Here is a 27,018-nt window from a genome sequence, read left to right as displayed (position 1 = left end):
TGTCCCCATTAAACTCTCACCCCCAGCCCCTCCCCGGCCCCACCGTCTACTTCCTGTCTGTGGATCTGACTCCTTGGGGACCTCCCGTGAGTGGGGGTCCCATGGGACGTGTCCTTCCGTGACTGGTCCCTCTCTCAGCGTGACGTCCTCAGCCCCGGTCCTCCTTTGCTGGTTGGACTCGTGCAGGGTCCCCAAGGCGAGAGCAGCGGGGCCTGAAGGCGCATGGGAACCCCTTCGGGACCCCAGTCCGAGCCCCCGGAGGGCCCGCCCACGTGTCCCACGACCACACTTGTGTTTTCTTCGGCCAACGTGACCTACTTGCCTGCCTGTGACGCTGCCGCCCTTTGCCCAGATGAGCCGTCGTTCCAGATTCTTCCGCTGGGACCTTTGTGGCCGTGACGCACGGTTCCCACGCGGGGAGCGAGATCCCTGCCTGCGGCCCCCTCGCACGTTCCTCTGCACACTTCACAGCGCCAAACGGGAGCCCACGGGCCCGGAACCAGGCTGGGCCAGTTCAGAACGGGGCCGTTGATGGCGAAGGTGGCGGCTCTGCCACGGTGGCTGGGCCTGGGGCGGCAGGAGACCACCGAGTGCCCCGCGCCTGGGGGACCTCTGCGTGATGTGCGGAGTCTGCAGATGGCCCCCCAGCCCACCAAGGGGCCCCCACCACCCTGCGATCTGGCTGGAATGACCCGTCCGAAGCCCACCGGGGACCTGAGGGCGGCCCTGTCACTGTGCCCAGCAAGAGCTCTGTGGTTTCCAGAGCTTGTTGTCACCCCCACACCCGGGGCTGGGCAAGGGGCAGCTCCAAGCGCAGTCCAGATGGGATGCCCCCCCTCGGGCTCAGGAGTGTTTGGCTGATGACCGTCTACACTACGAAGCAGGAGTAGGAGGCTCTGGGCTTGTTCTCACGGCTCTGGCTCTAGAGGGGGTCAGACGGCCAGGCTGGGGGGCCTGTGGGGTGCTGTTTCACGGAGATGCGGGAGGGAAGTAAGCGGGTCCAGCGAGCGCTCTGTAGATGCCAGGCTGCCCGTGGTGACTGTGACCACCGCGGGCGGGGGTGGGGGCGGGGTGGGGGATGGGCGGTTGGTTTTAAAATGCCATCGGGCGGCTTCCCTGTGCTCCCTCCAGAGCCCGGGGCCCCACGTTCGGGAGAGTGCTCCGTTGCTCTGTGTGACTCCCCCACCTGCTGTGTCCCCCCCACGTGCCCCCCCACCCCCGGTGGCCCCCTCTGACCGGATCTGTACCGCCGGGCTCTGCTAACTGGAGGGAGCGCCCTCCTTCGGCCTGGAGTTGGGCTGCAGCCAGGCCGAAGCTACAGCGTGCCAGCCCCTGTCCCTCGTCCCTGCACAGACAGCGGGTACTTCCCTGTGAAGGGGCTAAGCCCAGGGCGCAGGGGTGGCCTGGGGGTCCCAGGAGTGGGGGCTAGAGCAGTGGGTTGGTCCAAGGGACTCCCCTAGGATTTTTGGGGTGTTGGCTTCCAGAGGCTGGGTGGTCCTCTTCCTCTTCTGCAAGAACTTGGTACGAAGATAATTTGGGGCTAATTCGCACCCAGGCTGCCCCAGGTTCTGGAATTCTGGGGGGCAGGGGACGGGAGAGCGTCTGCCCAGGACCGATCCTCGCCACCCTCCCTCCTGAGGCCCCCACTCGGTTCCCCGGGTCCCTCTCCCACCCGGCCTCCCCCACCCTCGGACTCAGGTGCCTCTGCTGGACCCTCTAAGGAGGGCGTCCCGGAGCAGAGGGGACAGGGGCGCTGGCCAGGCCGAGGGGCCGGGCGTACCTGCCTTATCGTGCTTGGCGAGCAGGTCCCAGCCCGGCCCTGCTCCCCGGGCACCCGAGTCCTGGAAGGTTCTGCAGGCCATCTCCTGCCCAGGGCCTTTCCCCCACGCAGACCCTGCCTGTGGCGCTGTGGGTGAGGGGGGGGCGGCCTCGCTGCTCAGCCAGGTGTGTGGCAGAGCCTGCCCCGTGTCCTCAGTGGTGACAGCTGGCCAGGAGCAGGTGGCCCTCCCGGGAGGTGACCCAGAGTCACCTGTGTGATGGGGACGCAGGGATGAGGGAGGCGGCGCCCCTGCTTCTGTCTGGGTGGGCGGAGAGTGGCAGACTGATGCCGTGCGCAGTGTGTGGGGGGCCTGTGCCCGGGACCCCTGCTCCGTGCAGGCCTCTCCACGCCTGCAGAAGGCGGGCTGGCTGTGGGAGGTGGGGGGCGTGGGGCAGGACTGGGGCGCCTGCTTGAGGAGCCTCGGGGCGCGGAGCCTGGTGGGAGCATTGGCCCCCAGCACCCGGTTCAGCAGCAGGTGTGGTGGGTGCCCAGCAGGTGCCCGACAGACTCGGGGCCTCTGTGAGCAGCAGAGGGGAGCCCCCACCCCGGCCACAGGAGGGATACCTGAGGGCCCATGGGCAGGGCAGGCTGAGGTGGGCGGTCAGATGGGCAGTGGGCAGGCCAGGCCGAGGTCAGGTGGGCAGGGCAGGGATGGGGCGGTTCTCTGCTTGATGTCTGGCCTGCCACTTGTGGCCAGCGTGGCTTGGGGAAGCCAGGGGGCCCTCACCGTCCCTTCCCACACCGGAGCTGCAGGCCCCGCTCCCCCAGGGGTCCCTGGCTGTCTCCAGCAGTAGTTCGTCAGGGACAACGCCCATCGTGCCCACCCGGCTGTGCGGCCGCCTGCTTGAGTGTTAGCAGATATCCTCAGAGCCGCCCCTCGGCCTGGTGCGGCCTCTGGGGAAGCGTCCACTCACGGGGGGCTGCACCCCCACCTGTACACCTGCTCCAGCCGCTCCCCGAGCCCCGAGCCCTCACGCCCGCCTGGCCCGCGGGCCTCTGCCTGCCGGATGCCTCCCAGGTGCCTCCGGGGCCCTCAGCGACTTGTTCCCGGGCCTGGGCGGGCGTCCCTCGCCTGGCTTCCTCTGCTCGCCGGTTCACTGGGCCTCCCCGCAGAGGGCAGGGCCAGCGGGCCGGGAGCGGGTGTGGCCAGGGCCCCTGACCGGGTCGGTTCTGTGTCCACAGTGCAAGAGAAGCCCGAGCCGGTGCCGCTGGAGAGCCGCTCCTGCGTCCTCATCCGTCGCGACCTCGTGGCCCTGCCCGCCAGCCTCATCAGCCAGATCGGGTACCGCTGCCACCCCAAGCTCTACTCGGAGGGCGACCCCGGTGAGAAGCTGGAGCTGGTGGCAGGTGAGGCCTCGCCCCGCCCTCTGGGCGATTTGCTCCCCGGGGCTGTGAGCAGCGCAGTTGTCACCAGCCAGTCAGAGAGGAGGCCTGGCCATCTCATATCTCCTCTAATTTCCTTCTAGAAGGATGTGTCGTTAAGAGGAGTTATTCAATTGAATTAATTTAGCATTTTAATTGAATCCCCTGGGCTGATCTCGCTTCTGATTGGCAGAGGCGGCCGTCACGGCTGTGTTTTAATTTAGGCCGACAACAAAACCAAGTCAGATACAGCTCACGAGCCCCCCACGGCTCCCCCCAAGTGTCCGATGGCCACGTCTGCGGGGCGACGACCCGCAGTTCCGCACAGCGGCTCGCGGTCCGCGGCGGCTCTTCCGTGAAAGCAGCGGGACCGAGTCAGAGCTGCGCCTTTGGCGGAGTGTTTATCTGGGTGGCGTTGGGACCGTTTTTAGATTTTTGAGGCTGTTTGAGGGGAAGCTGGAATTCAATGGCACTGTCACCCAAGCTGGTGGACATGGAGCGTTTTCCAGGGGCCTCTCGCTCGCCCGCGGGGCCCCTCCCAGAGGCTGGCCAGGCCCGTGGGCGCCTCCCTCCTCCCGCTCCTCAGGGGTTCTGTGCCAGCCGCCGGGGCCCCCACTCCTGTCTCTCACCCCCAACCACTGCAGCCCCAGCAGCGTCGTGGGGTTCTGCCCGCCCTGCCGCCTCGGCTGGGAAGCTCCGGTGCCGAGGGCAGCTCCCCGCTGGCTGAGGAGGGCGACCTCGCCGTCCAGCACACGGGGCAGCAGCTGGGCCGTGAGGCTGGTCCGGCCAGGCCGGGGTGGGGCAGGGGCGCACCAGGCTATGCCCTGGACCCCCACCCCTGCCGCCACCGCTGTGCTGGGCGGGACCTGGGGCCCGCGTTCGGGAGGGGCCCGTGTGGGGCATGATGGACTATGATTGGCCCTGGGGGTGGGTTCCAGCTGAGGGCTTTCGGGGGGGCAGGGCCCCAGGGGACGCCGTGGAGGAGGGCCCTGCCTTCCCGCAGCCTTCTACTGATGTTTGGGGTCGGAGCAGGCGAGGGCTCGCCGCCTGCCCTGTCCCCACCCGGTCCCCAGCTGGATGTTGGGTTGCCAGGCCCTGCCAGGCCCCAGGCCCCCTTTATAGAGCTCCCCACAGTGAGGGGGTGTCCTGCCCGGTGGCCCAGGGCGACCTGCGCTGCTGTCGAGTTTAGGCTTTGCAGGTATGACCTGGGTGGACGGGAGGCCGGAAACCGTTTGATGCCGCTGACCAGACGCCCCGCTGGGTCCCCTCCAGTCAGCCGTGAGCCTCTCGGAGCCCTGGCTGCCGCTCCCCCTGGGGCCTTGGCTCATGGGGCTCATCGCTGAGCTCGGAAAGGCTCCCTGCGGCCAGGGCCAGGTGTCCCGGCGGAGCAGGGCCCTGTGTGGCCCTTCTGCCCTGCCCGTCCCCTCCCGATGGGGAGGTGCGAACGTGCGGGGACACTCGGTCACAGGGAAAGGCCAGGCGCGATGGGGCCGCCCCGAGACCCCCGAGGCCGGCAGTGCTCACGTGGCCTTCGACGTCCGGTGTAGGCCAGGCACCCCCCAGCTCCTGGGGTCCCCCCTGCTGGTGTCTCAGCCCTTTGCTGGCAGCCTGGCGGGGCGCCCGGGCCTGCCAGGCTTCTCGGGGTAAATGGCACCATGTGGGCTCGGTGGTCACCCCACGGCCCTCAGCCGGCGGTTCCCCCAGTGCAGCCCAAGGAGAAGCCAGGGGGAGCCCCCGCCCGGCTCCCCATCACTGCCTGTGGCTCTTCGGTATTTGAGAGGGGACCTTGAGGAAGGACAGAGTGTTCCCTGACCCCCAGAGGAACCAGGGAGCTCTCTCGAAGCTGGAAGGGTAGTTGGGGACAGCCTTCGAGCATGCCACCAAGCCTGCCTCCTGTAGTGACAGGGCCTCCGCGCAGCAAGGCCAGCCTGGAGTGACAGTCCTCGCTCTGCGGGGCCCAGGTGTGGGCGGCGCCTGCTGGGTGGCGGGTCCTAGGACCCTGCTCTCACCAGCCAGGAAGGTCCCCACTGCCCCGTCTGGCCCAGCAGCCCCCGGGAAGGCCGGGGCCTCACTGTGTTCTGTCTGGCGGCCGCAGGCTCTGGTGTCTACATCACACGCGGCCAGCTGATGAACTGCCACCTCTGTGCCGGGGTGAAGCACAAGGTGCTGCTGAGGAGGCTGCTCGCCACCTTCTTTGACAGGTGGGTTTCTCCGCTCGCCCAGACCCCTGGCTGTGCCCCTCAGGGTCAGGGCCGCCAGGCCCCGGCAAGGGGGCGCATCTGCCCGGACGGGACCTGGGTCTGGGGAGGGCCAGGCTCTCAGGCGTTTCCGGGAGGGCTGGGGGGTCCCCCCAACGAAGTGAAGAGCCACCTCGCTCCATCGTGGGTGGGTCAGGCAGCCCGTCCCCTCGGGGCTTTGCTCCCTCCCGGCCCTCAGCAGTGTGAGCCCCGCTCCCCACCCTCCACCTCGACCCCTGGGACGGGCACCAGCCCAGGGCGGAGCCAGGTGTCCCCTGCCGCAGGCTCTCGGCTCCTCCACTCAGCACTGGGCAGCGGCGATGCCCATTCCCACGGTCACCTGCGGCCAGAGCCTCACTCGGACCCCCCGCCCTCCCCACACCAGGAACACGCTGGCCAACAGCTGTGGCACAGGCATCCGTTCATCCACCAGTGACCCGAGCCGCAAGCCGCTGGACAGCCGAGTCCTCAACGCTGTGAAATGTAAGGGCCTGGGGCCGGGGGCGGGGGTCTGGAGGGGCCCGGCGCCCCTCTGTCTCGGCTGGGAGCGGCCGCCCCTCCAGGCGCCGGGCCGGGCTGCGGGTCGCGGGAGAGGAAAGAGCCAGGTCTCGAGGTGCGAACATCCTTGGTAGGTTTCCAAGTGCGATGGATTCAGCTGCGAAACTATTTTAATACGTGAAATAGATCTAATTTTCCTTTTTGAACAAAACCCCTTATTTACATTTGGAGGTTATTCTGAGCCTGTGCCATCTGCTCGGCGTCTCTGCCTCCCGCTCCTGGGCGTGGGGGTGGAGCCCAGCCGTCTCCGTGGCAGACGCCGCCCCGTCCCACACGCTGTCCTGGGAGAGGCCACCCAGGCCCGGCGGAGGCCGCGCCGGCCAAGTGCACGTCCTCCAGGGGTTGCGGGCACACGAAACACGCTCTTAGTTTCTTGCTTAAAAGACGTCTCTCGTTTCAGAGCTCAGAGGGGCCTTTGCAGTCGGTAATTACGGCCCAGGGTGTGGGGTGCTGGCCGGGCTCCAGGGAGATGCGCACAGGGGTGCAGCTCACGCTGCCCTCTGCAGGGCTCACACGGGGTCGGGCACTTGCCCAGGGACCTGCCTCCGGGCTCCAAGCTCTCGGACAGCTGGGTCTCGTGGTCCCCGGTGGAGAAAGCGAGGGAGGGGTTGTCTTTATTGTGAATGGTGACGCAGGTGATGCCGCAGCTGCTTGCTTCCTCCGGGCTGATGACCAGCTCCCTCCTTACTCCTTATCCCGCCTGTGGGCGGACACGCAGGTTTTGCCTTGAGCCCCGCTCTGGCCAGGCTTGTCTGACCCGGCCGCTGGAGCCAAGGCGGGTGGGGCAGAGGGGGAAGGGAGGCCCGGAGACGGAGGGGCCTGCCCAAGGCCACACAGCCGGCCAGCGGTCGGAGCGGGGGCAGGGTCCCTGGCGCGCTGCCCTCGTGCCAGATCCGCAGCCTTGGGCCCTGATGCCCTGACCGTCTGCCGCCCTGGACGTGTGGCCAGGGACCGTCCCCAGGTGCGGCGTGGCCCGCAGGGCCGAGCAGCGAGGCGGGCGACCGTGGGTCTTCGGGCTGAGGCCAGGAGAGCCCTGAGCGCCACGTGGTGTCTGTGCCCGTGGGAAGCGGGAGGAGGACGGTCCCCGGAGAGCCGTCCGGGGCGCCTCGGCTCCGGCTCCTGGGGCGGCGGGCGGGGGGCCTGGGGGCGGCCCGCTCACGCCGCCTCGGCCGTGTCCCTGCAGTGTACTGTCAGAACTTCGCCCCCAGCTTCAAGGAGAGCGAGATGAACGTGATCGCCGCAGACATGTGCACCAACGCCCGCCGCGTCCGGAAGCGCTGGCTGCCCAAGATCAAGTCCATGCTGCCCGAGGGCGTGGAGATGTACCGCACGGTCATGGGCGCCTCGGCCGCCGGCATGGCCCTCGACCCCGAGCTCCCGCCCGCCGCGGCGCAGGTGCTGGAGCAGCGTCTGTACGCCGAGCGCCGGGGCGACCCCGCCACCATCGTGGCTCTGAGGACTGACGCCGCCAACGTCGACCTGAGCGCCGCCGCCAACCCCGCCTTCGAAGCCGGCCAGGAGGCCGACGGCCCCGGCTCTGTCATCCAGGAGGTGGCCGCGCCCGAGCCGCTGCCCCCCGACGGCCAGAGCTCCCCGCAGCCCTTCGAGCAGAGCAGCGCCAGCTCCAGCCGGCCCCAGACGCCGGCCGCCAGGAGGCAGGAGGGCGCCTACGCGGGGACCTTGTAGACGGCCGCCGGGGACCGCCGGGGACCGGTACTAGCTGCTTGCATGCGTTACTAATACAAACAAATGTGATCAAGCCACTTACCTACTGAACTGCTGTTGCCTGAAAAAAATGTGATTTTTATTCTGCTTGTACTTAAAGTTTATGAAGGAAACAAAGCATTCGTGACACTGTAAACGACTAGGCCGCCGGAGGCCTGGCTGCGAGGAAGGGCCCGGGGTCCCTCTCGATAACTCGAGGTCAGTCTCCAAGTCGTAGCTCCCCCTCCCCGCTCTTGGGGAGGGGGCGAGAGGCCGCCAGGCCCCCCTGGAGCCCAGCCCCGCCCCAGCCTCCTGCCCTTCCCGCTCCCTGTGCTGGGACGAGGCCAGGGGCCTGTGGCGTGGGCGACTCCTGTCCTTCCCTGTGAGGGTCCCACCTGCCCGTCAGGGGCCACGGCCGGGGCTGGGCCCCCAGGGGCCAAACTCCTTGTTTTCCCTTCCTGAGAGTCGGGCGTGTGCGAGTGTGTGAGCGTGTGCATTTGCGTGTGTGCGGGGCACGGTGAGGGGCCTCGCTGTCGCTGTGGGAGGAGACAGGGTTGCTGGCTCATCCGTTCCCCTGCCTGGCAGCTCCAGGGCCCCTCCCGCCGGGCCGCCCGCAGTCCAGCGGGGTGCGGCCGCCACCCCGCGTGCCTCGGCCTCGTCGGGATTGTGTGTGTTTGTTCATTTGTTCTCATCCCAATTCAGGTCTAGGTCACACCTGGTTTGGAGACTTTCAGACCCAAAAGAGCAAAAAATTAGGGTTGGCGTCCCCGTTGTGACTTGGGGTCAGGCCTTCTGTATACCATGTCCCCCCACCCCGGGCCAGGTTCCTCTGACCTGCCATTGGGAGCAGAGGCCCCGGGAGGTATGGCTAGCGTGTGTGACCAGGTGGAGGCCGCTGGGCCAACGGAGGTCGGAGGGGCTGCTTGGTGGAGGGCAGGGTCCGGGCCGGGCTGGAGTGGGGGCTCCCCACGTGTGCTCTGAGCCACAGGCGGGCAGTGGGCACAAGCCTGAGCTGGGCAGTGTGCGGGGTGCCCAGGGGCAGCAGGTGCAAGGCCCTGGAGCGTAACGGAGGCGCAGTCAGGGAGGCCCATCCCAGCTGTGAGTGGGTCTGAGGCTGGAATGTTCCCTCGAGTTTTATTGCTGGTTTTGGGGTGGGGGCGGCCACAGGCTGCCCGAAGTGCTCGTAGAGCCTCTCGCCCAGCGGCTGTGTTCTCGTCCAGGGGCTGTGGCCCTCCCACGTCACAGGAAGCCCCCAGGCGTGGCTGGGACACCCCTCCTCTCCCAGACCTGAGGGGATCTCTTGCGTGGTGCCTCTGTCCCCAGCGCTCTGCCTGTATGTGCCCACGGGCTGGACAGGTGGGGTTCGGCCCCGCCCAGGACCCACAGAGCTGAGCCTCCCCAGGTGCAGGGCCTTTGTGGGGTCCAGCGAGGCACAGACTGGGGGAGCAGTTAGGCTCCTTCCCACTGGGTTCCTCTTTCCTGCCACCCGCCGCCCTTCCTGTGGGGCAGGCTGGGGCAGCGTCCCCGCCTGCGCACAGCTTCCTGGGCCCCCTCCAGCCGGGCCAGACGTGTGCCCGCCCTGCAGACAGATCTGACAGCTGGAAAGGGGGCTGTGGGTGGGCAGGTGCAGGCGGGCCTGGGGAGCCCCTCTCAGCCCCTGGACCGCCCACGCCTGCACGCGGGCCGGGCACCATGGTCCTGGGCACCAAGGGCCACAGCTCCCGTGGGGGCTTCAGACTGACCCCCTGGTCCAAGGCGGATCTCTCCCTGTCTTCCCTCCCCTGTCGTGGGCCCGGGGCCCACCGCTCACTAGGGACCGGGACCAAGTCCCTCCAGCATCCGGAGGAGGCCACTCCCCTAGCGCCCCCGGATGGCCACAGGGCAGTGGCTGTGTTGGCAGGTGAGACTGACCCCTGCTCATCTCCCCTCTAGAGTGTCCCTTTATCTGCTCCCCCCACCCAAATTTGCACTTTAATTTGACCATTTCTGGGGACCTTCCGGAGACGGGCCCACCTGTCCTGGCTGTTGACAGAAGGACTTTCTCTCTCTTTCTTCTTCTCTTGTCTTCTTTCTGTTCATCTTCTTCTTCTACTTTGTTCTCTGTCTCTTGTCTCTTGTCTTTCTCTGTCTTGTCTCTTCTCTTCTGTTCTGTTCCTTCTGTCTTTCTTCTGTCTTTCTCTGTCTCTTGTCTTCTGTCTTTCTTCTTGTCTTCTTTCTGTCTTGTCTTTCTTCTGTCTTCTTTCTCTCTGCTCCTCTCTCTCGTCCCCTCCAAAGTGGGCATGGCCCTCTACCAGGGTCTGGGACAGAGAGGGGTGCCGCTGGCCCGGCGGAGGCGGCGGTGGCCGCACAGAGGCCTGACCGCGGCTCAGGCCAGCACAACGTCCCGTGACCTCTGCCCGATGGTTCCCGATCGCTGTCTGTGTCGTTGCTGGATGGGGAAAGCGAGCTGTGAGTGAGACTTGAACCGTTACATGTGAATGGTCCTGAGCTCGCCCTGTGCCCACGGCGGGCCAGGCCGAGCGTTTTGCACTAATGTGTCCCGCGGTGGACGTGGGTCCGGAGTGTTTGCAGGCGGGCATGGCTGACGATTGTATCTGCCGGGGCGTCCCTCCGCGTCCTGGATGCCCGGCCCCCTGGGGCGGGTGGGCAGGCGGGCGGCGCCCTGGGCTCGGAGGGACCTTCCAGAGTGCCTTAGCATCTTTTGATCATTTTTCCCAAGGAAAACCAATTAAGAAAAGCGGACCCTCCCCCTCCTCTGTTTACAAGACGACTAATTCCCGCCCCGCCAGCACGATCCCGACACCCAGACCCCGTAGAAGGAGAGACGAGCCACTCAGTATTTATGAGATGTCTGCACCTTTATTCCTAAGCTTGACCGTTAGCAATACACATATACTACATAGAGCCTATTAGAGCTAAGTCGTAGCAGCGCCTTTTCAAGGAGGAGAGGAGGGACTGGACCGCGTCGGGGCTGACGTGGCACCGGCCCCGATCCAGCCGCCGCCCCCGCGCTCTGCCCTCCCTGTGGCGTGGGAGGTGCTGCAGGTGGCGGCTGGGACGGAGGGCAAACGGTCCCTCGGAAGGGGCCAGAGAGGTGACATACTGTGAGCTCGGGTGGGGCCCGCCACCCGGCCGGCGGGCCTCGGCACTTGAATCCTGTCCCGTTTCCTGCACTGTGTCTGGCCTCGCCCAGAGTTCTCTGTGGTCGCCTCACTTTGCAGTGGACTCGGTCGTCTCGCCTTGCCCCCCCGAAGGTGGACGCAGCTGCGGACGAGCGGCGAGGGCCAGAGACTGCGGGGCGGGCGTGCAGCCCGCAGCCCCTTCCGGCCTCCCGGATGCTGGGCGGCCGCGGGCAGGGGCTCCGGGAACACTCGTTGCGAGCGGGGGTTGGGGGGCCGACGGAGGGGCGGCCCGTGCTCTGCAGGGACTCCGGTGCGCCCGGCCCTCGCCAGCAGGAACGTCCTAGCCCCCGGCCCAGTGCCACCCCCAACGTTTACTGCTCAGATTGCCCCCAGACAGGTTATTTTTATGGAAATATCTTGCCGCAATAGAAAAAGGCCAATTGCCCATTAACCAACTCAGAGCTCCGAGAAGCCTGCTCGCCTCTGCCCGGCAGTAAACCCCGCCCGCAGAACCCAGACTTCGTAGGTGTCTTGAGCTTTAACTACTGTTTCAGAATGTTGCTGCTGCCTAAATCCATTGTCGTGTCAGCCAGCCGGCTCCGAGCGTGTCACCCGCCGGAGACGCGGGACCGTTAGGGCTTGGTACAAGATGTTTCTCATGTGGCAAAGGTTTGGGGTTTTTGTTTGTTTGCTTGTTGTGTTTCTTTGGGGAGAAAAAAAGCGAAAAGGAAAATTATGCAGAATCTAAAGCATTCAGATTGGACAACCTGCTCGAATTCTGATCAGTTGCTTCGTTGTTAGCATTTTGCACATGATTGTAATTTTTCTGTCAACAGAAGCCAAAACTTGCAATACTATTTTTAGCAGACAAAAAAAAAAAAAAAAAAAAAAAAAAGAACTACGTATAAAACGTATAAATATTTTTGACTTGAACATTTGGATGGCACTGGGCACAAATAGACCATTTGTCCTCTGGACGGAATGTTTGGAGACTCGAGACTTTTCGAAGGAGACGGTTGTGGAGTCGGGTGAGGGGTTAGGTAGTACTGTAACTCACGACTGTTAAAACTCAAATAAAGTAAAGAAACTGTTCCTGTGCTGTGTAAAGGTTGGTCTCACACCACTGAGTTCGATTTCAGCCGCAGAAGCTTTTGTTTCGTTTTGTTTTGTTTTGTGTTTCGAAGAAGGAGGAAACCTTTGTCCTTCCTGCGTCCTCACTCTGTGCTGCTACTCGGCAGAGTCCAGACTGTCGCTTCTTAGCTGCGGCTGACGCTGTAGCAGTAACTCGACCTACAGGAGCGTCCGCCAGCAACCAGGAAACAGGGCTCCTGGCGCTTAGAGCCACTGCTTCGTAAGGTGGAAATTCGTTGCAAAGAGACAAAAGGGTGTGATCAGTTCGTTGTAAAGCGCTTTGTAAAATTCACATTTACAGAATAATAAAGTCAGTTCAAACTCAAGGTGCCTACACTTTTGCTCAGACAGTGGTGTTGGGGGAGGGGCGGGAGAGGGACCGGGGTGGGGGGCTGTTGGGGGCAGGGTGACCAACCGTCCTGATGTCCTTGGGAACCAGGATCCTCGGTACAGGGAGGGGCCATCCCCAGTCTCACTGCCCACTGTCCACCCTCCCCCAGGGGGGTTGGTGGGCAGGAGGTCCTAAGGCTCATGTGCTTGGGAGAGGGGCTCTTCTTATTGTCTGCGACTGGAAAAGCTACCTCACTTGGCTCACCTGCTTGCCCTCCACCAGGTGTGCAGATACCTTGCTCCACGCCCCTGCACCTGCTGGGCCAGGCCTGCCCCCAGGTGGACGTAGGGGAAATTGCATGTAGGTGGAGCAGGGCCCGTCCACTCCATTTACCAATTGTCTCTTGAAGTGTCCCCCCAGGCCATCCAGGGGCTGGGGCCTCGGACTCAGGCCTGGCACCCAGGCCCCCTCTCCTGTGCAGGTTCCACAGGGACCCCCTCGAGCTCGCCCTGGGCCCCAGGCAGGAGCGGCTTCGCATCAGCGTTTGGTGGACATGGGTCAGGTCAGGGCTCCAGCCCTCGTACTGGCTTCCCAGACCTGGACACCTACGTGACGGGGCCTGGCTTCCTTCTGGTCTGTGAGGGTCTTGTCTGGAGCGGCCACCTCTGACCTTCTAATAGCACCCCCGGTTGCTCCCCATTTCCCAGGCCTCATAGCACCTTCCCTGCCTGAGCCAGGATTTGTTCGCTCTCTTGTTTATCAGGCAGGGGTCTGTAGGGCTGTCTCACGGCGATGTCCCCAGCACGGACCAGGTACAAAGTCTAAAGTGGGTGGACATGGTTTCCAAAATGGCCCCTGCCTCGGGGACCCTTGCAGCAATGGGTGTGCTGGTCTGGGGTCACCCTGAGCGTCCCATCGTGCCGAAATGCCGCAGGAGCCTGCCCCAGGCAGGGCTGGGGAGCACTGGGTGTGCCCGTCCCCGTCCACTGCCCAGCGCATCGCCATCCACCAGGGTGAGTGGCTCTCAGCTTCCTGCTTCTGTTCCTGTTTGCAGAGCTGCCCCTGCCGTCCCCAGCCCAGCTCACCAGCATCAGCCGCCCATGGTGCATGTGTGTGGGGGGGGTGGTCGGTCTCGGCTAGAACCCAGGTCGCCGGCCGGGATGGCTGCCCAGCCCCGCCCTCTCCTGGGGCAGGTCTAGGAGGGGAGCGGGGCACCTGCCGGCCTGTGCTCTGTCCCTTCGGCCGGTCTCCCTGCCCTTGAAGCCTCCCACAGAACCGGCTGCGGCATCGGAACGTTAGCATCAGCCCCTTTGCTCGGAGCCCTCAGCCTCCCCCTCCTCTCATCCCTTTGTCCTGTTCTGGGAGGAGGGTGCAGAGTCAGCAGGACCCAGAAGCTCTGCCCAGAGCCCTTTGTCCTTCTGCACAAAGGGTTGGAGCCCCGGGGGGCGGGGCAGGTCTGGAGCCTGGGGCAGGGCCTGCTGATGCCAGCTGGGGGAGGCAGAGGCCTGCGAGGGCCTGGCCAGCACAGGGGATCGCAGGGGAGGTGGGCAGGGCAGGGGCTGGGGGGCCACGTTGACCACCTTCACGCCTGCTCCCGCTGTGACTGGCAAGCTCTGAGTGGTGTGTTTTCACGACCTCCACTGGTTAGGCATCGCATTCCCTAGAGGACAGCCAGGGCCTGCAGGCGGGGGAGTCCCAGCTGCCCCCCACGCCCCATGCCTTGCTGGCAGCAGCCCAGCTAGAAGGGGTCCCAGGCCGCCTGCCGCTGCCAGGAGGCTTGAGACGGGTTAGTCACAGCTCTGCGTGGTCCAGTCTGTCAGTGGCCCCAGGGTCTGCTCAGAAGCCACACAGGGACCACTCTGGGGTCCCCCTCGGCCAAGGGAAGGAGAGCGGTGGGCAGGTGGCCAGCAGGTTAGGGCCCTGGGCAGGGAGGGGCCGCCAAGGTCCAAGAGGATTGGCGCCCATCTCCACTTCCCAGACACTGAGCACTCGGGGACAAGCGGGGAGGGACAGCGTGTCAGCAGGACTCCCGCTGCGACGGTGGGGTGACAGGCCCCCGGGGAGGCACACGCGGCCATCTCCCACCTTGGGCCCTGCTCCTGGGGTTCCCCTCAGGTGCGTGTGGCCAGTGATGAGGGCCGGAGCTGGGAGGGGACCGAGGGCCCAGTCGGGGAGCTGCTTCAGCCACGTGGGAATTACACGGATGACAGCACCCACAGAAACCGAGACGCAGGGACAGCCAGGGTCCCACATCGGAGCCCCCAGGGGGCTGGAGAGGGCAGGGTGGGAGAGCACCCAAGGACAGCCTGGCCTTTGACCCCTATCCATGCGTCCTCTGGTCCTCGTGCTGGAGGCAGCATCACCTCGGGCATCACTGGGGTGAGCTCGAACCCCGACTGACCGCTGCCAGGCCCCGTCTGTGGGGGGCCTCACCGAAGCCCCACCACAGCGACCCCGCGAGGCGGGCCCACCGTAGCCCTGTGTTCCAGACAGGGAGGCTGAGGCTCAGGAGTTTGGGTCTGAACCGGGATCTGAACCGGGTCCCCGCACAGCACTGGCCTCTGTGACCTGCCCCAACCCTGGGCCCTCTCCCCCCAGGGAGCGAGCATCCCCAGGTTGGCAGGTTGGATGGGCTCAGCCAGGGCCAGCGCACGGTGACGCAGCTCCCCCTGCCGCCAGGTGCTGCCCGCCTGTCCGGCCCATGGCGCAAGGGGCGTCCTCGACCCCGCTCTGAGGAGGGGGCCGACCTGTCCTGCGGGTGACCCAGGAGGCTCTTTGAGGAGCAGAGAGCGGCAGGGACAAGAGGTGGCTCACGGCCCCGCTGCTCGGGGCCACCTGGGAGAGGATCAGGGGCCTGCCCTGGGCGCCCGCCTGGGCCCTGCCGGGAGGTGCAAAGGGGGCCCCGCCACTTACATGCGCCAAGTGGCCTTGGCTCGTGCTTAGCTGTCCTTGTCCTCCGTTTCCTCCTGCATGAACTGGGCCATGCCGATGCCGCCTCTCGGGGTTTGGGGGCATCTCGGGCTTTGGGGGCCTCTTGGGGCCGTGTTTACAAAGACGCAGTGGTGCCCGGCACATGCAGTCAGGGAATGCCGGCTGATGCCAGCTACGCGGGTTCTGCTCGGGCAGGGCCGACACTTAGCCGGTGACTCTGCACCAAGAGCCCAGGGAGAATGGGGCCCGGCCGCCAGGTCCCCGGGAGGTGACAGGAGATGAGGAGGTCGAGCGGAGAGGAGCCCTGTGGAGGGGCAGGCCCTGGGCTCACGTCGGTCCTGGCCGCCTGGCCACTGGGAGCCTCGGTCTCCTCCTCTGAAAAGGGAGCACTGCCCCCTCGCAGCTGTAGAGGGAGGGGCGCCACGGCCTGCGGCTCGTGCAAGAGCGTGGCCCCGGAGGCCTCAGACCCGCTCCGCTGAGAGCAGGAGTTGGTGAGCCCGGAACCTCGGCCCTCACCCCACGTGGAGGAGGGCCTCACTCCTGCCGCCTTCCCCGATGATCTCCCCGGCAGAGGCTGGGCCCAGGCCCTCCCGGGCCTGCTCCTGCGACACAGGCCATCTGTTAGCGGTGTGCAGGGGTGGGGTGCGCCTGGCACCAGGCGGAGTAGCCAAGATGCTGACCCAGGGCTCTGCGTCCAGGGTCCTGGGTGGGAGCGTGGTGGGGCCCACAGGCACCCATGCTGAGTGTGCGGGACGCCCCGGCCGTGTCAAGTGAGGGGGGCGGCAGAAGCTCCGTGGGCACCCTGGGCCATGGCCAGGGGTCAAGGAGGGGCTCCATGCCGGAGGTGCCCAGAGCGGGCTCCGAAGGGCGCTCGGCAGAGGCACAGCCTGCAGAGATGGCAGGCCAGGGTCAGCGCCGTGCACCGGCCAGAGCGAGCCTCAGCCCTGGCGAGACATCCGGCCTGGGATGTCCCCCGCTCCTGCCGGACGCCCCGAGCGCCTGGTCCCTGCACCTGCAGGCGGGCCAGCTCCCGCAGCGACAGCCGTGCCGTCACCCCGGTGCCTGGGTCCCCTGCCGCTGCTCTGAGTCATGTGTGCCCTGCGTTTGTATTTAGAGAGCGGAGCAGATGGTGGGTGCAGTAACACTTTAAATTAAGGATTCCAAAAGCACATTAAATTTAGATTTAATAAGACAGTTACTGTATGGAAATTAGAGACCCATCGACTGCTCTCCAAGCGCTGAGGTCCAATCCCGCATCCTCTTGATGGCGCGAGTTCACCTGAGTGTGTCGGGGGCGTGTAGGGAGCGGGCTGGCTCCCCCGCCCTGGCCCATGGCCACCGGCCTTGCTGGACCTTCAGTTTCTGAAGCCCTGTCCCTCAGCCCTCCGTCCAGAGCTCACAGTAGCCCCGGTGGTTGAGCCCCACGCAGGCCAGGTGCATCCTGGGGCTGGCCTGGCGGGCGTCATGGAATCTTCCAGAAGCCGCTCTTACTTTGTCCACTTTGCAGGAAAGGAAGCTGAGGCTCAGAGAGGGAAAGGACTGGTCTGATCGGGTGGTGCCTGGTGCGGATGGTGGTGCTGGTTTTGAGGGGCTGGGGGAGGGAAGGGGGAGGGAAGGCGGGGCCTGGTGAGGAAAACCCCTGAAAGGAGCAGTAGCTTCCTCTGCTGGACCCCTCCCCTCCCAACAGACCCGCCCACCCGGTGGGGGTTGGGAAAGGGTGATTCCAGGAGCAGGCTCACCCCCCACAGCCCTGCCAATCAACCCGTCTCAGCCCCCAGCAGCCCCAAACCAGGGGCCGGAAGATGCTAAGTGCATGATGATCTCTTGTGGCCGCAATATATCTAGTCACTTTGTTCCTCCCGAGACAGAAGCGGGAGCCCCAGGTCCCCAGACTGGCGGAAAGCGGCCCCCACAGACCAGTGCCCTTGCTCAGTCCCGTAATGGGCAGGCGTACTATTAATAATCAATCCACGTGGCCCTAAGTGTGGACATCATCACCTGCTTCTTGGGGAGCTGAGTGGCCTCAGTGGGCGGCCTGGACAATGGGGTCTGAGCTCCAGCCACCACCCTATAGGCACCTGGCCAGGCTGGGCAGGGTCTGGGGGTGCTCGACCTACCTGGGGCCTGCAGCCAGGCCTCCCAGGACAGAGGTTGGTTTTCCTCCATTAAAGGCACCGGTTTGCGTGGGGCCTGGCTAAGCACCGCACCGCGCCCCCCTCCCCGTTTACCTCCTCCGGGAAAGGAGCCGGGCAGTGGGAAGCGGAGGGAGGGGGTCCCCTGGGCCAGGCTCAGGACCCTCCCCCAGAGGGCAGTGGCCACATCCCCAGGTGATGACGCGTCCCTTCTCCTCTCGATGGCTCTCCGTGGGTTTCCCGTGAACTTGAACTGGGCCCCGTGGCTCCCACTCGCCCGAGCTAAGCATCCGTCTGCCTGTCCAGCTCCGGGTCGGAGGGCGCCCTGCCCGCCGCGGCCTACGGCCTGGGCCTGTTTCCTCCTTTGTAAAGCGGGGGGATGGTGTCCCCCAGGAAGTCCGATTCCTGGTGACGGCGGTGGAAGTCACCTCGCCTGCTTTGCTTGGGGGATGGCGAGGACCCATAGAGGTACAGAAGAGACTAGAGTTGGGGCCCAGGAGAACCCAGTGGGAACGGAGGGACCGCATGGGCACCAGTCTCCCCACCCTGCCCCATGCCCCACCCCCAAGTGCAAGTGCAGGGTCCAGGCCATGCTCAGGGCTGCTGGGAGCCTGGGAAAGCAGGCGGGGCCTCTGAGGCCTCAGGGCGGGGGAGGGGCACCCTGAAACTGAGAGGCCGAAGGAGAAGCACAGGGGTCAGCACCTCCATCTCGGGGTGTTGGGTGTCCAGCAGGACGGGGCATCTGCGCGTCTGACACTGAGGGTGGGGTGGGGGCTGCCTGCCTGCTCCTGAGGAGGCCACAGCCCCAGGCCCTTCGGACACCACTCTGCACCCCCCAAGGCCAAGGCCAGTTCTCTCTACAAAGCAACTCCTCGCATCTAGGATGCCACTGCTTTTCCTAAATTAAAAAAAGAATAATGACAACAAATAATAAAGCGCTCCCGTGCCTGGGGTGGGGGCCTTGACTCAGTGAGTCCTCCCAGCAACCCACACGGCTTCTCTCTGCAGGGCTCCCCCCCAGGGTCCCCCAACCCCTCCCAGAGGGCTGCACTTCCTCCCATGGTAGCAGCTGCCTGCTGCCTCTGAGCCGTGGGCTCTGTAGGCCCCCGGGGCAGGGGCGGAGCGAGGCTGGGGGCAGGGGATGCAGCCCTTTTAAGAGCTGAGAGCCGGCAGGCTGGGAACGAGGATGGGCCCGTGGTCACTGCTGAGCCTGCTTGTGGCCCGGGAAACAGGCCATGATGAAGCCAGCCCTGCCCCGTCCTTCCCACGCCAACCCTGCCCACGCCATCCCCCACCCCACACTGGAGTCACCCCTCCCTCCAGGCCGCCCGCCGAGCTCCACGGGTTTGAGGTGCCCCCCACCCGTGCTGAGGTCCCCTCTGTACACTGAGGCTTGTGCCCATGTGGCTCCTGCGTCCTGGCTGGGCTGGACACACACGCCCCTGTCAGCTCAAACACTCGGAGAGCCTGCAGCACCCAGGCCCGCCCTCCGTGGGAGACAGGTGGGCAGCGGGCGCCCACCGCCTACGCAGGGTGATGGGGGCTGCCACAGAGTGGGGGCCAGGCGGGCACGGAGGCCCAGAGGGCTGGCGCTGGCCCACCCCAGTGAGGCCGGCCCGCAGGGGCAGCCTGCAGTCCCCTGGGGGCGTGGCTAGAGCAGGAACCCCACCACAGGGCTCCGGGCCCGACCCTCAGATCGCCCCTGGGGCCCTCTGCTCATCTCTGCTCACCATCCCCAGATGAGGACGGGGGAGCCAGAGGGGGCCCCGGGCCAGGCCCAGAGCCGGGGGCCAGGCAGGCGCCCGCCGCTCCCTCTCCCCGCCGGGCCGGCCGTGGCTGCTCACTTGTTGTGTTTAACCTGCGCGGTCTCGGCTGGGAAGCTGTCGCCCGCAGTCTGCAAACATCCCTTCCCGCTCGGCTGCTTGCTGCCAAGTGCCTCCGCCAGCTTGGCTCGAAGGCGTCGCACAAGCTGCCCGGCCTGGCACAGGGCTCCGTGCGGCCTCCCTCGGAGCCGGCCCGCGAGGGCTGTCCCTGAGCGCCCCGAGGCCTGCGGCCTGGCCACCGGGCTCCCGCCTGCTCCCCCCAGCAGCCTCTGCGGCCCCCAAGGCCCTCGGGACCCAGGGGGGATCCAGAACCCCACAGAGCACAGGCACCCTAGGAGCCACCACGGGACTTTGGGGATAGTTAAGGGGCTTCGGGAGGGAGCAGTGTCACTGGGCCCTGGGGACGGGCCACCTCTTGAGGTTGACCCTGAGCCAATGCCCAAGCTGCTTCACTTAGCCCAGGTCTGCCCTCCACGGTCCCCACCCCCCAGCCCCGGCGGCTGTTCAGGATCACAAGTCCTTTCGGGAAGGGTGTCAGCACCACTAGGTTGGGCCCCTGTCAGTGTAAGGCTCTGACTCGAGCCCCTGGGGCGCGTGGGCAGGGTAGCCTCTGGCCGGACCAGAGCGGCTCCACCAGCTCCCCTGCAGCTCAGACCATCCTCGGTGGGAGGAAGGAATTTAGGGCACCGGGCCCCGCCCCCGTGCTGGTGACTGGAGCCCCCAGCCTCCGAGCAGCTCCCAGGCTCAGCCTTCAAGTCGGGGCTGCCACTGTAACTCAAACGATCTCACCGTGTCTCACGGCCTCGTAATTAAGTGTCTCTTCATCCCAATTATTGTCAGAGGGTGATTTGTTTATTGTTCTCAGGCGGGATAAAACCGACCTGTTTCAGGAGGGGCCTGGGAGCAGCTCCGACCCTCCACACCCTGGGGGTCCTTCTCACTGCATTTGGGGGCTGCCGGGCAGAGTGGGGGCTGGGAGAGCTGCAGGCAGCCTGGCCGCTGGGCTGGCCTGGGGCTCAAGGGCTGAGAGCATGTGGACAGTCCCCGGGGTGCTGTGCCCCCAGCCCGCGTGCGAGGGCACGCGCGCACACGGACGGGACATGTTGGCATCCACGGCTGCTCCTGGGCCTGGCGGATTTGGGGCTCTAACATTAGAAGCCCTGCTGGGGGCTCACTTTCTCCACCATCAGATGCCCCCCGCCCCTGTCTCCTGGGGCTGAGGGACAGAGCGAGGTTCTGCCCAGTGGTGGGTGGAACGGAGGACGAGCTGTGGTGGCCTGCAGGGGTCTGAGCCCGCGGCGGCCCGCGCCGGGCAGGAGCTGTTCAGGGGTGTGGGTCGTGTCCCTGTGGCCCGCCCTACGCCTGCAGACGCAGCCCCGGGCGGAAGATGAGCCCATGGTCCTTTGAGCATTTAAAACCTTAGGGCCAGAACACACATAAAGGAGATCTCTGTGAGAGAGGAGGGTGTAAAATCGTGAGAGAACAAGAGAAGTTTGGTCTGACACAGTCTAACAAGCATGGGCTTTACCACGATGCTGACGGCCATACTTCCTTCCAGGGGAAGCGCAGACGCTGCGGAAGGCGAGGTGATCCATTTTTAAGTTTGTATTGCATGTCATAGCACATTGAGCCATTAACGAGGGGGTGACATTGACCTTTATGCCGTTGGCCAACGCAGCCGCAGACACGCACTGGACGCTTGCCAGATGGACGGCCCCAGCCCAGGACTCCACCTGGCGTCCAGTCCCGCAGGGACAGGTGCCTGAGCCCCGGGTGGTGGATGGTGTCCGGTGAGGGTCAGAGGTGGGCACAGCTCCACAGACCCTCCAGTGACAGCATGTCCGGCAGCTCGGCAAATGTGAGGGATGGTCCAGTGGAGTGTGAGGCTCAGTCTGGTGTGGGGTCAGAGGTCATGGCTGTTGGAGCCAGAGTCAGAGGTCAGAGATGTGGCTGGGGCCTCTGTCAAGGCCGGGCCAATGACCCGGAGCTCTGGGGGCCCTGCTGTCCCACAGGGCACGCGGGGTAGCTGCAGGCTGGTGGCCACCCTGGGTGGCGCCTCTGCCCGTCTCCAGGCCCCGAGGTCCTGCTTGGCCACCACGTGGCACGTGCTCCCCGGCGGCCACCAGCACAGCAGCGAGTTCTCCCTGCAGCTCTGCTTTGCAGGGCCGGACTCAGAAGCCAAGGTGCTGTGCTGGGCTCAAGGTCGTGGCGGGCAAGGCCTGCCTTTGCTCTAGTGTGGCCTGACCCCGAAGCCAGGCTCCACCCCTGCCTGGGCCTTAGTCCCCCAGCCTGGCGTCTCTCTCAGAGTCTTCTCCCTCTTACCAGCTGCTGGCAGCGGCTAGGACAGGGGACACTGCTCCAACCACAGCTCGGAGGGCCCTAGAGGCTGGAGATGGGGCTACATGGGACTTCGGACTTCCTGGGCCCTGGCCACTCCTCCCCATCCCCCAGTGCCTCTCTGCAGGGACCCGGGGTGGCAGGAGGAAGGGGCATGAGCGAGCGTCTGCTGGCCCACTTTAAAAGCAGCATCCAGCCCGCTGCACGATTGCAGAAGACAGACACACTCGTGGAGTCTCCGCCCCGGCTGCCTGAGTGGGGAGAAGCTTCGAGTCGAGGAGTCAGGTGCAGGCCCGAAGGCTGGCCTGAGGGACCCAGGATGAAGAGGACAGCCCTGGGCCATGGGGTGTGGGGAATACCTGCTCCTGGCCAGGCTTTTGACACGTTCTCCAGCCCTGGGAGTAGGCGAGGGACGCGCCCACCTGAGGCGAGTTCCAGTCACCCTCTCGTGGCTTCTCCGGTGTGGTCCAGGGTTGGACACCAGGGTTACGGAGTCCAGCCTCTCCTGACACCTGACCCCTTTGAATGCTAAACCCTGTCGATCTGTTCTTGCGGGGAACTTTGACGCCCTGCCTTCTCAGGAGGGCTGGCCGAGCACCGCAGAGGCCACTACGGACGGGCCATCGTGTGCGGCAGGCCATCACGCGGCAGGCCCGAGTTCCAGCTCCTCCATCCCTCTGTCTGTCTCCTCCAGCCCCCACCTGCTTCCCAGCCACTGCCTGAGCCTGGAGACACCGACGGAGGGGAGGAAGTCACGCAGGCTTGGGTGGGCTCTTTGCGCTCACATCTCTGCACCTCCCGCCTGGAGGCGAGCCCGCAGCCCCTGTGCCAGGGTGCCTCCCCCAGGCCATGCCGCCGCCCCTGCCCGGCAGGGCGGGCTTACGGCTCGGGCAGGCCCACTCAGCTCCCCCTCAGCCCCTCCTCCCCGCGGAAGCAGGTGGCGGGGGGCGGGGGGGGGGGAGAAAGGGGGTGCCAGGGCAGCGGTCCCTGCATCTTGCTGTGGGTTCCGCCAACGAGAGTCAGATGGATCTGAGACGGGGCTGCAGCGTCTCACACCTATAACTTTAAATTAAAAAGCCATGTGCTGTTTATGGGTTCCCTCGGCAGCTCTGTGCGGCAGCCCCATAAAGATGATGTTATAGTAGCAGCATTATGCACCGAGCTGACTATATACACGTTTCTAAATGGCTCAGCAAACAGCGGCCTACTTACGGGCAGGGAAGGGGAGCTGGTTCATTTGGGGTAAGAAATGGTCCTTGATTTGGTTTTAAATGCAATGACAGCCGAATTTATTTCTTATTTAATCACTTGCCTGCGCTGCTGAGAGCAGAGTGGTATGAAACTCCACAGTGCAGAGCAGACTCCGGAGTGGGCCGGAAGAGACGTGCGGATAGATTATGTTTATAGGGCTGAGTGGGATCGCAGCGGGGAGCACGTACCCGGAATGGGCATTTCTGTCATTTATACAGTGGCTCGTATCATTATTTCTTCCCGCTTCCAATTTCTCGGTAATAAAAATATGGGCAATGTGATTCTCTTTGCATTACAGATAAACCATCTTGATCCTTTATTAAATATGTTTATTAATCCGAAGTACTGCGGGCGCTCGCGCAGATAAATCAGCCGGGCGGCCGCTCCACCCGCTCACCGCGGAGAAGGAGGCTCCGCGTCCGCTGCCGGCGCCCTCCGTCCCGTTTTGGGGCCGTGTGTCCTCGGCGGAAGTGGTGCTGACGGGTCGTTTGTTTTTCCAAACCCGAGCGGTTTAAGAACTCGCTCCACAGCCCCGTTTCGCTCTCTGTTTAATTAGGAATTACTATCCGGAGTCTCGCTCGAGGCCCCGCTTGGCCCGTGCTCGGAGCTGAAGGGGAGCAGGGGATCTTGGAGGCTCAGGCAGCACCCCATAAGTGTTTGGGGCCCAAGAGAACATGGAGGCCCCTGGGCGTGAAGCGAGGGACGACCAGAGGGTCCGCTGCAGCAGGCATCCTGGTCCCGGGCAGGGCCGGCCAAGCTGGGGTCCTGTGGGGCGCAGGGGGCCAAGGGGGCCACCTCCAGCAGCTCCTCCTTCCTACGTGGGCTGAGGTGAGCCCGAACGTCCCCTCGCCGTGGCTGAGGGGGACAGGCTGGGTCACCAGCGGGGCAGTTTTCTGACAGAAAGTTCGCTTTCTGGCCACCGCTGTGGACTCGCCTCTGTGCCCAGGGTCACCTCCCGGGGGGCTGTAGGAGTGGGCGGCCCCTTGGCGCCCAGCTGTACCACACGCTGTGTTCTCTCTCCACCCCTCCCCAACTCTCTTGCTTTCGTTGGGTGATTATGTAATGACACCCCCTTATCCTCCAGGACAACAGCCCGAATGCAGCCATTCTCCCCAGCGCCCTGTCCCGGTGACCACCACTCTTTGCCTCCCAGCTGGCCCTGGGAGTGACAAAGGCCTCTCCCCCTGGGGCCCCTTGGCAGGTTCCAGCTGGGACTCTCCAATCTCCCGTGAGCCTTCCGCACAGAGGTGGGGCCCGCTGACCCATGTGAGCCTTGGGCCAGGTCCCGACTCTGCCGTCCAGGTCTAGTGGCCCCACCCCATGCCCTCCACGTCCACCTCTGGCCTGGCAGGGCCGCTGAGGTCCTGGTGAGCCCCGACTCCCGGGCCCTGGAAGGACAGCTCAAGCCCACCTTGGCCAGGAGAGGCCAGGGGAGTGGTCTGGGAGCCTTCACGGACGAGGGCTCTGGGAAGGCCGGTCCCTAGTGCGAGCTTGGGCCCAGGAGGCTCCGCGTTCGCTGCCAGGAGAGCGGGCGGGCGGAGGGAGGAGGCCCGTGCCGGGCCGCGGAGCCAGCGAGACCGCCCGGGGAGGGTGCTGCCCGTCTCCCTGAGTAAGAGAGGGACCACAGCTGCCTGGGGACAGCCACACGCTGGCGCTCAGTGCCAGACATTCAGTGTGCCCTGCAAGGTAGGGTACCCATCTATGGGGCAACCCAGGGCACAGGGGGGAGCAGAATGGAGGCACTCGCCTGGCTGTGCCCGGTCCAGCGGGCAGAGCCGCATCAGACTGGGTCAGGCCTGAGACCGGGCCCCAGCCAGACCCAGAGGAAGGCAGGTGACCTGGAACCACTGCCCCATCCAGCTCAGGTGGGTCAGCAGGGGCCAGGCGCTCGCCGTACAGAGCTCTGGCCCCCACCTTCCAGAAAGGCGGCCTGCCTCCATCCCCTCTGTCACTGGCAGGCCGGCAGGGCTGGCCCAGGGACCCGGGGGGCGGGCAGTGTGTGTCTTGGGATGGGCAGAGCCCGAGAACTCAGCTGCTGCTGCTGAAAGCGTCCACGGGGGAGGGAGGGTGGACAGCCGCCTGGCCGGGCACCAGGGGAACGCCATGTCCCCAGCACCTCCTTGGCAGGGACCTGAGCTGAATGTGGGGCTTGTGCTAGGCCCAGGCCTGGGCCAGCGATGCCCGGCGGGGGGCAGGACAGGCAGGGGCCCCCAGCAGCTGCCCCGCCTGAGCCCTGCGACCTTCCCCAGGGGTAGGGGTCGGCTGAGTGAGGAGGGGCCCCTCGGAACCCTGCTCCTGCCAGAGCTTGGTCTTTCTGGAGGACGGGAGGGGGAGGGGGCAGCCGTTTAATTTCAGGGAGCCGCCCAGTGCAGGCGCCACCCGCCTCTGCCCCCGCACCCCTTCTCTCAGTCAGCCCTGTCCCCAAGGCGGAAGTGGTGGACACGTGAGTGACAGGGACCGGGCACAGCCAGGCGAGCGCCTACATTCTGCTCCCCGCTGTGCCCTGGGTTGCCCCGTAGATGGGTACCCCAGGTGCAGGCAGGCTGAGGGACCTGGGCACATGTCCTGCCTCCACTACCCAGTGGTCACGTGACCAGGAGGGACGCTCCATCTTCATCCACAAAACAAGGATGAAAGGCCTGGCTCCGGGCTGACAGGGGCCTCTGTGAGCCAGCCCCAAAGGCTCTCAGCGCAGGGAGAAGTGAAGGCGGGCGAGGCTGTGTGTGTCTCGAGAGGGGCTCCGGGCAGCCTGGATGCCTATAGTGAGCCAGGTGTCGGGGGGCCTGAGGTGACGGCAGAGGCCTGAGGCCTGGGGACGCACAGGGGGCAGGGAGGGCAGCACCCGTGCTGAGCTGATGACAGCTGTGTGTGGAGAAGCATTAGCCACGGAACACCTCGGCCGGGGGTCCGAGGGTGGGATGGCCCCCTCTGCCGGTGTCCGGGGGTTGCCCACCTCCTCTTGGGGGCTGACAGGTTCTGTGGCGGTCAAAAATTCTCAGGGTTCCTCAGCCCGGAAAAGGAAGGAAGTCCTGACACCGGCCACGGCGTGGATGGACCTGGAGGGCACGGTGCTCAGGAAACGAGCCGGTCACAGAAGGACACGTCCTGTGGGACCCCACTCACGAGAGGTCCCCAGAGGGGCCAGATCCACAGAGACAGGAAGTAGGCGGTGGGGCCGGGGCTGGGGGAGGGGCTGGGGGTGAGAGTTTAACGGGGACAGAGTTCCCGTCTGGGAAGATGAGAAAGTCCTGGAGGTGACGGTGGTGACGGCCACACACAGTGTGACTGTGCCCAATGCCACTGAGCTGTGCATGCACCCTGGTGAAGATGGTCAACGTTATGTGTATTTTACCATAATTAAAAAATTTACGTATGTTGTTTACGACGTGGAGGCAGGGCGGACCCACACAGATGTACAAGGGACACGTGCAAGGGACACGTGCAAGGGACACATGCCTACTGGGTGTGCCCCCTCCGGGTCAGAGCTGAACAGGTCAAGCAAGCCCATGTAGCACAGGGTTCTAACCCAGAAGTAAGATAAACACCCGCGAGCCCCCCCCCCGATGTAAACGAATGATCGAATAAATAAAACACAGGCGGACACCCCCGGGGCAGCGCGACCCCGGCTTTCGGGGTGGGCTGCACACGGCTCTGTCCTCCCAGAGAGTGAAATGTGGAAAGGGGGGAAACCTGACAGACACACCGCAGCCAGTGACCAAGGTCGACACCAGCAGTGATGAGGCGGGTGACAGCACACACCCCCGACAGGATGTGACGAGAGGGGCTTCCCCCCCACACCCACTCCCGTCTAACCACGAGAAACACACCAGACAAGCCCCAACGGAAGGACACTCTACGAAATCCCTGACCGGTCCTCAAAACGGTCAAAAAGACACAAGTCTGAGGAACTGTCACAGAGGAGCCTAAAGAGATAACTGACTGTCACGTGGGGTCCTGAATCCTGGGATGGAGAAGGACGTTAGGTAAAAACTAAGGAAATCTGCATAAAGTATGGACTTTAATTAAAAAATACATTAAAAAAATATGTTCCAGGGTGTGGGGTGCCAGGCAGTTCTTGAGTAAGACGTGACCTTGGGCAAGTCACAGCTTCATGACCGGACGTCGGGACTAGAGCCAGCGCAGGTCCTCCAGCCCCTGTCCCCACCCTCGCTGTGGCCCGGAGCCATCACACGAGCTTCCGGCCGCATGGCTGAGCCCCTGCTGCGTGAAAGGCCATCCGGGTGAGCAGGTGAGTGACACCTGTCCCAGAGGACAGGAGC

At 65.0% G+C, this 27,018-nt stretch overlaps 2 protein-coding genes across 6 annotated transcripts in view; one reads left to right on the top strand and one right to left on the bottom strand.

Moving 5' to 3' along the window:
- The window catches only part of NACC2 (NACC family member 2), a 58,733-nt gene extending 50,915 nt beyond the window's left edge, over positions 1–7,818 (top strand). For all 5 annotated transcript variants that reach the window (XM_039859036.1, XM_039859035.1, XM_039859039.1 and 2 more), the window contains exons 3-6: positions 3,002–3,166; positions 5,277–5,382; positions 5,804–5,901; positions 7,160–7,818. In XM_039859036.1, coding sequence (XP_039714970.1) covers positions 3,002–3,166; positions 5,277–5,382; positions 5,804–5,901; positions 7,160–7,662 — 872 coding nt within the window. In that variant the 3' untranslated portion in view covers positions 7,663–7,818. The remainder of the gene's footprint in view (positions 1–3,001; positions 3,167–5,276; positions 5,383–5,803; positions 5,902–7,159) is intronic.
- An 8,174-nt stretch (positions 7,819–15,992) lies between these two features.
- LOC120599838 (collagen alpha-1(I) chain-like) lies at positions 15,993–17,863 on the bottom strand. The gene is made up of 2 exons (XM_039859040.1): positions 17,424–17,863; positions 15,993–16,786 (listed from the first exon to the last, which is right to left on the bottom strand). Exons 1-2 carry the CDS (start codon positions 17,852–17,854, stop codon positions 16,573–16,575), a joined length of 645 nt encoding a protein of 214 aa, XP_039714974.1. The 5' UTR covers positions 17,855–17,863; the 3' UTR covers positions 15,993–16,572.
- Positions 17,864–27,018: the final 9,155 nt, after the last annotated feature.

This window comes from Pteropus medius, unplaced genomic scaffold, assembly GCF_902729225.1.
Source record: "Pteropus medius unplaced genomic scaffold, Ma_sr-lr_union100, whole genome shotgun sequence".
NCBI classification, from domain to species: Eukaryota; Metazoa; Chordata; class Mammalia; order Chiroptera; family Pteropodidae; genus Pteropus; species Pteropus medius.
The sequence above is the reverse complement of the archived record's forward strand: the minus strand, read 5'-3'. Positions and strand labels throughout refer to the sequence as shown.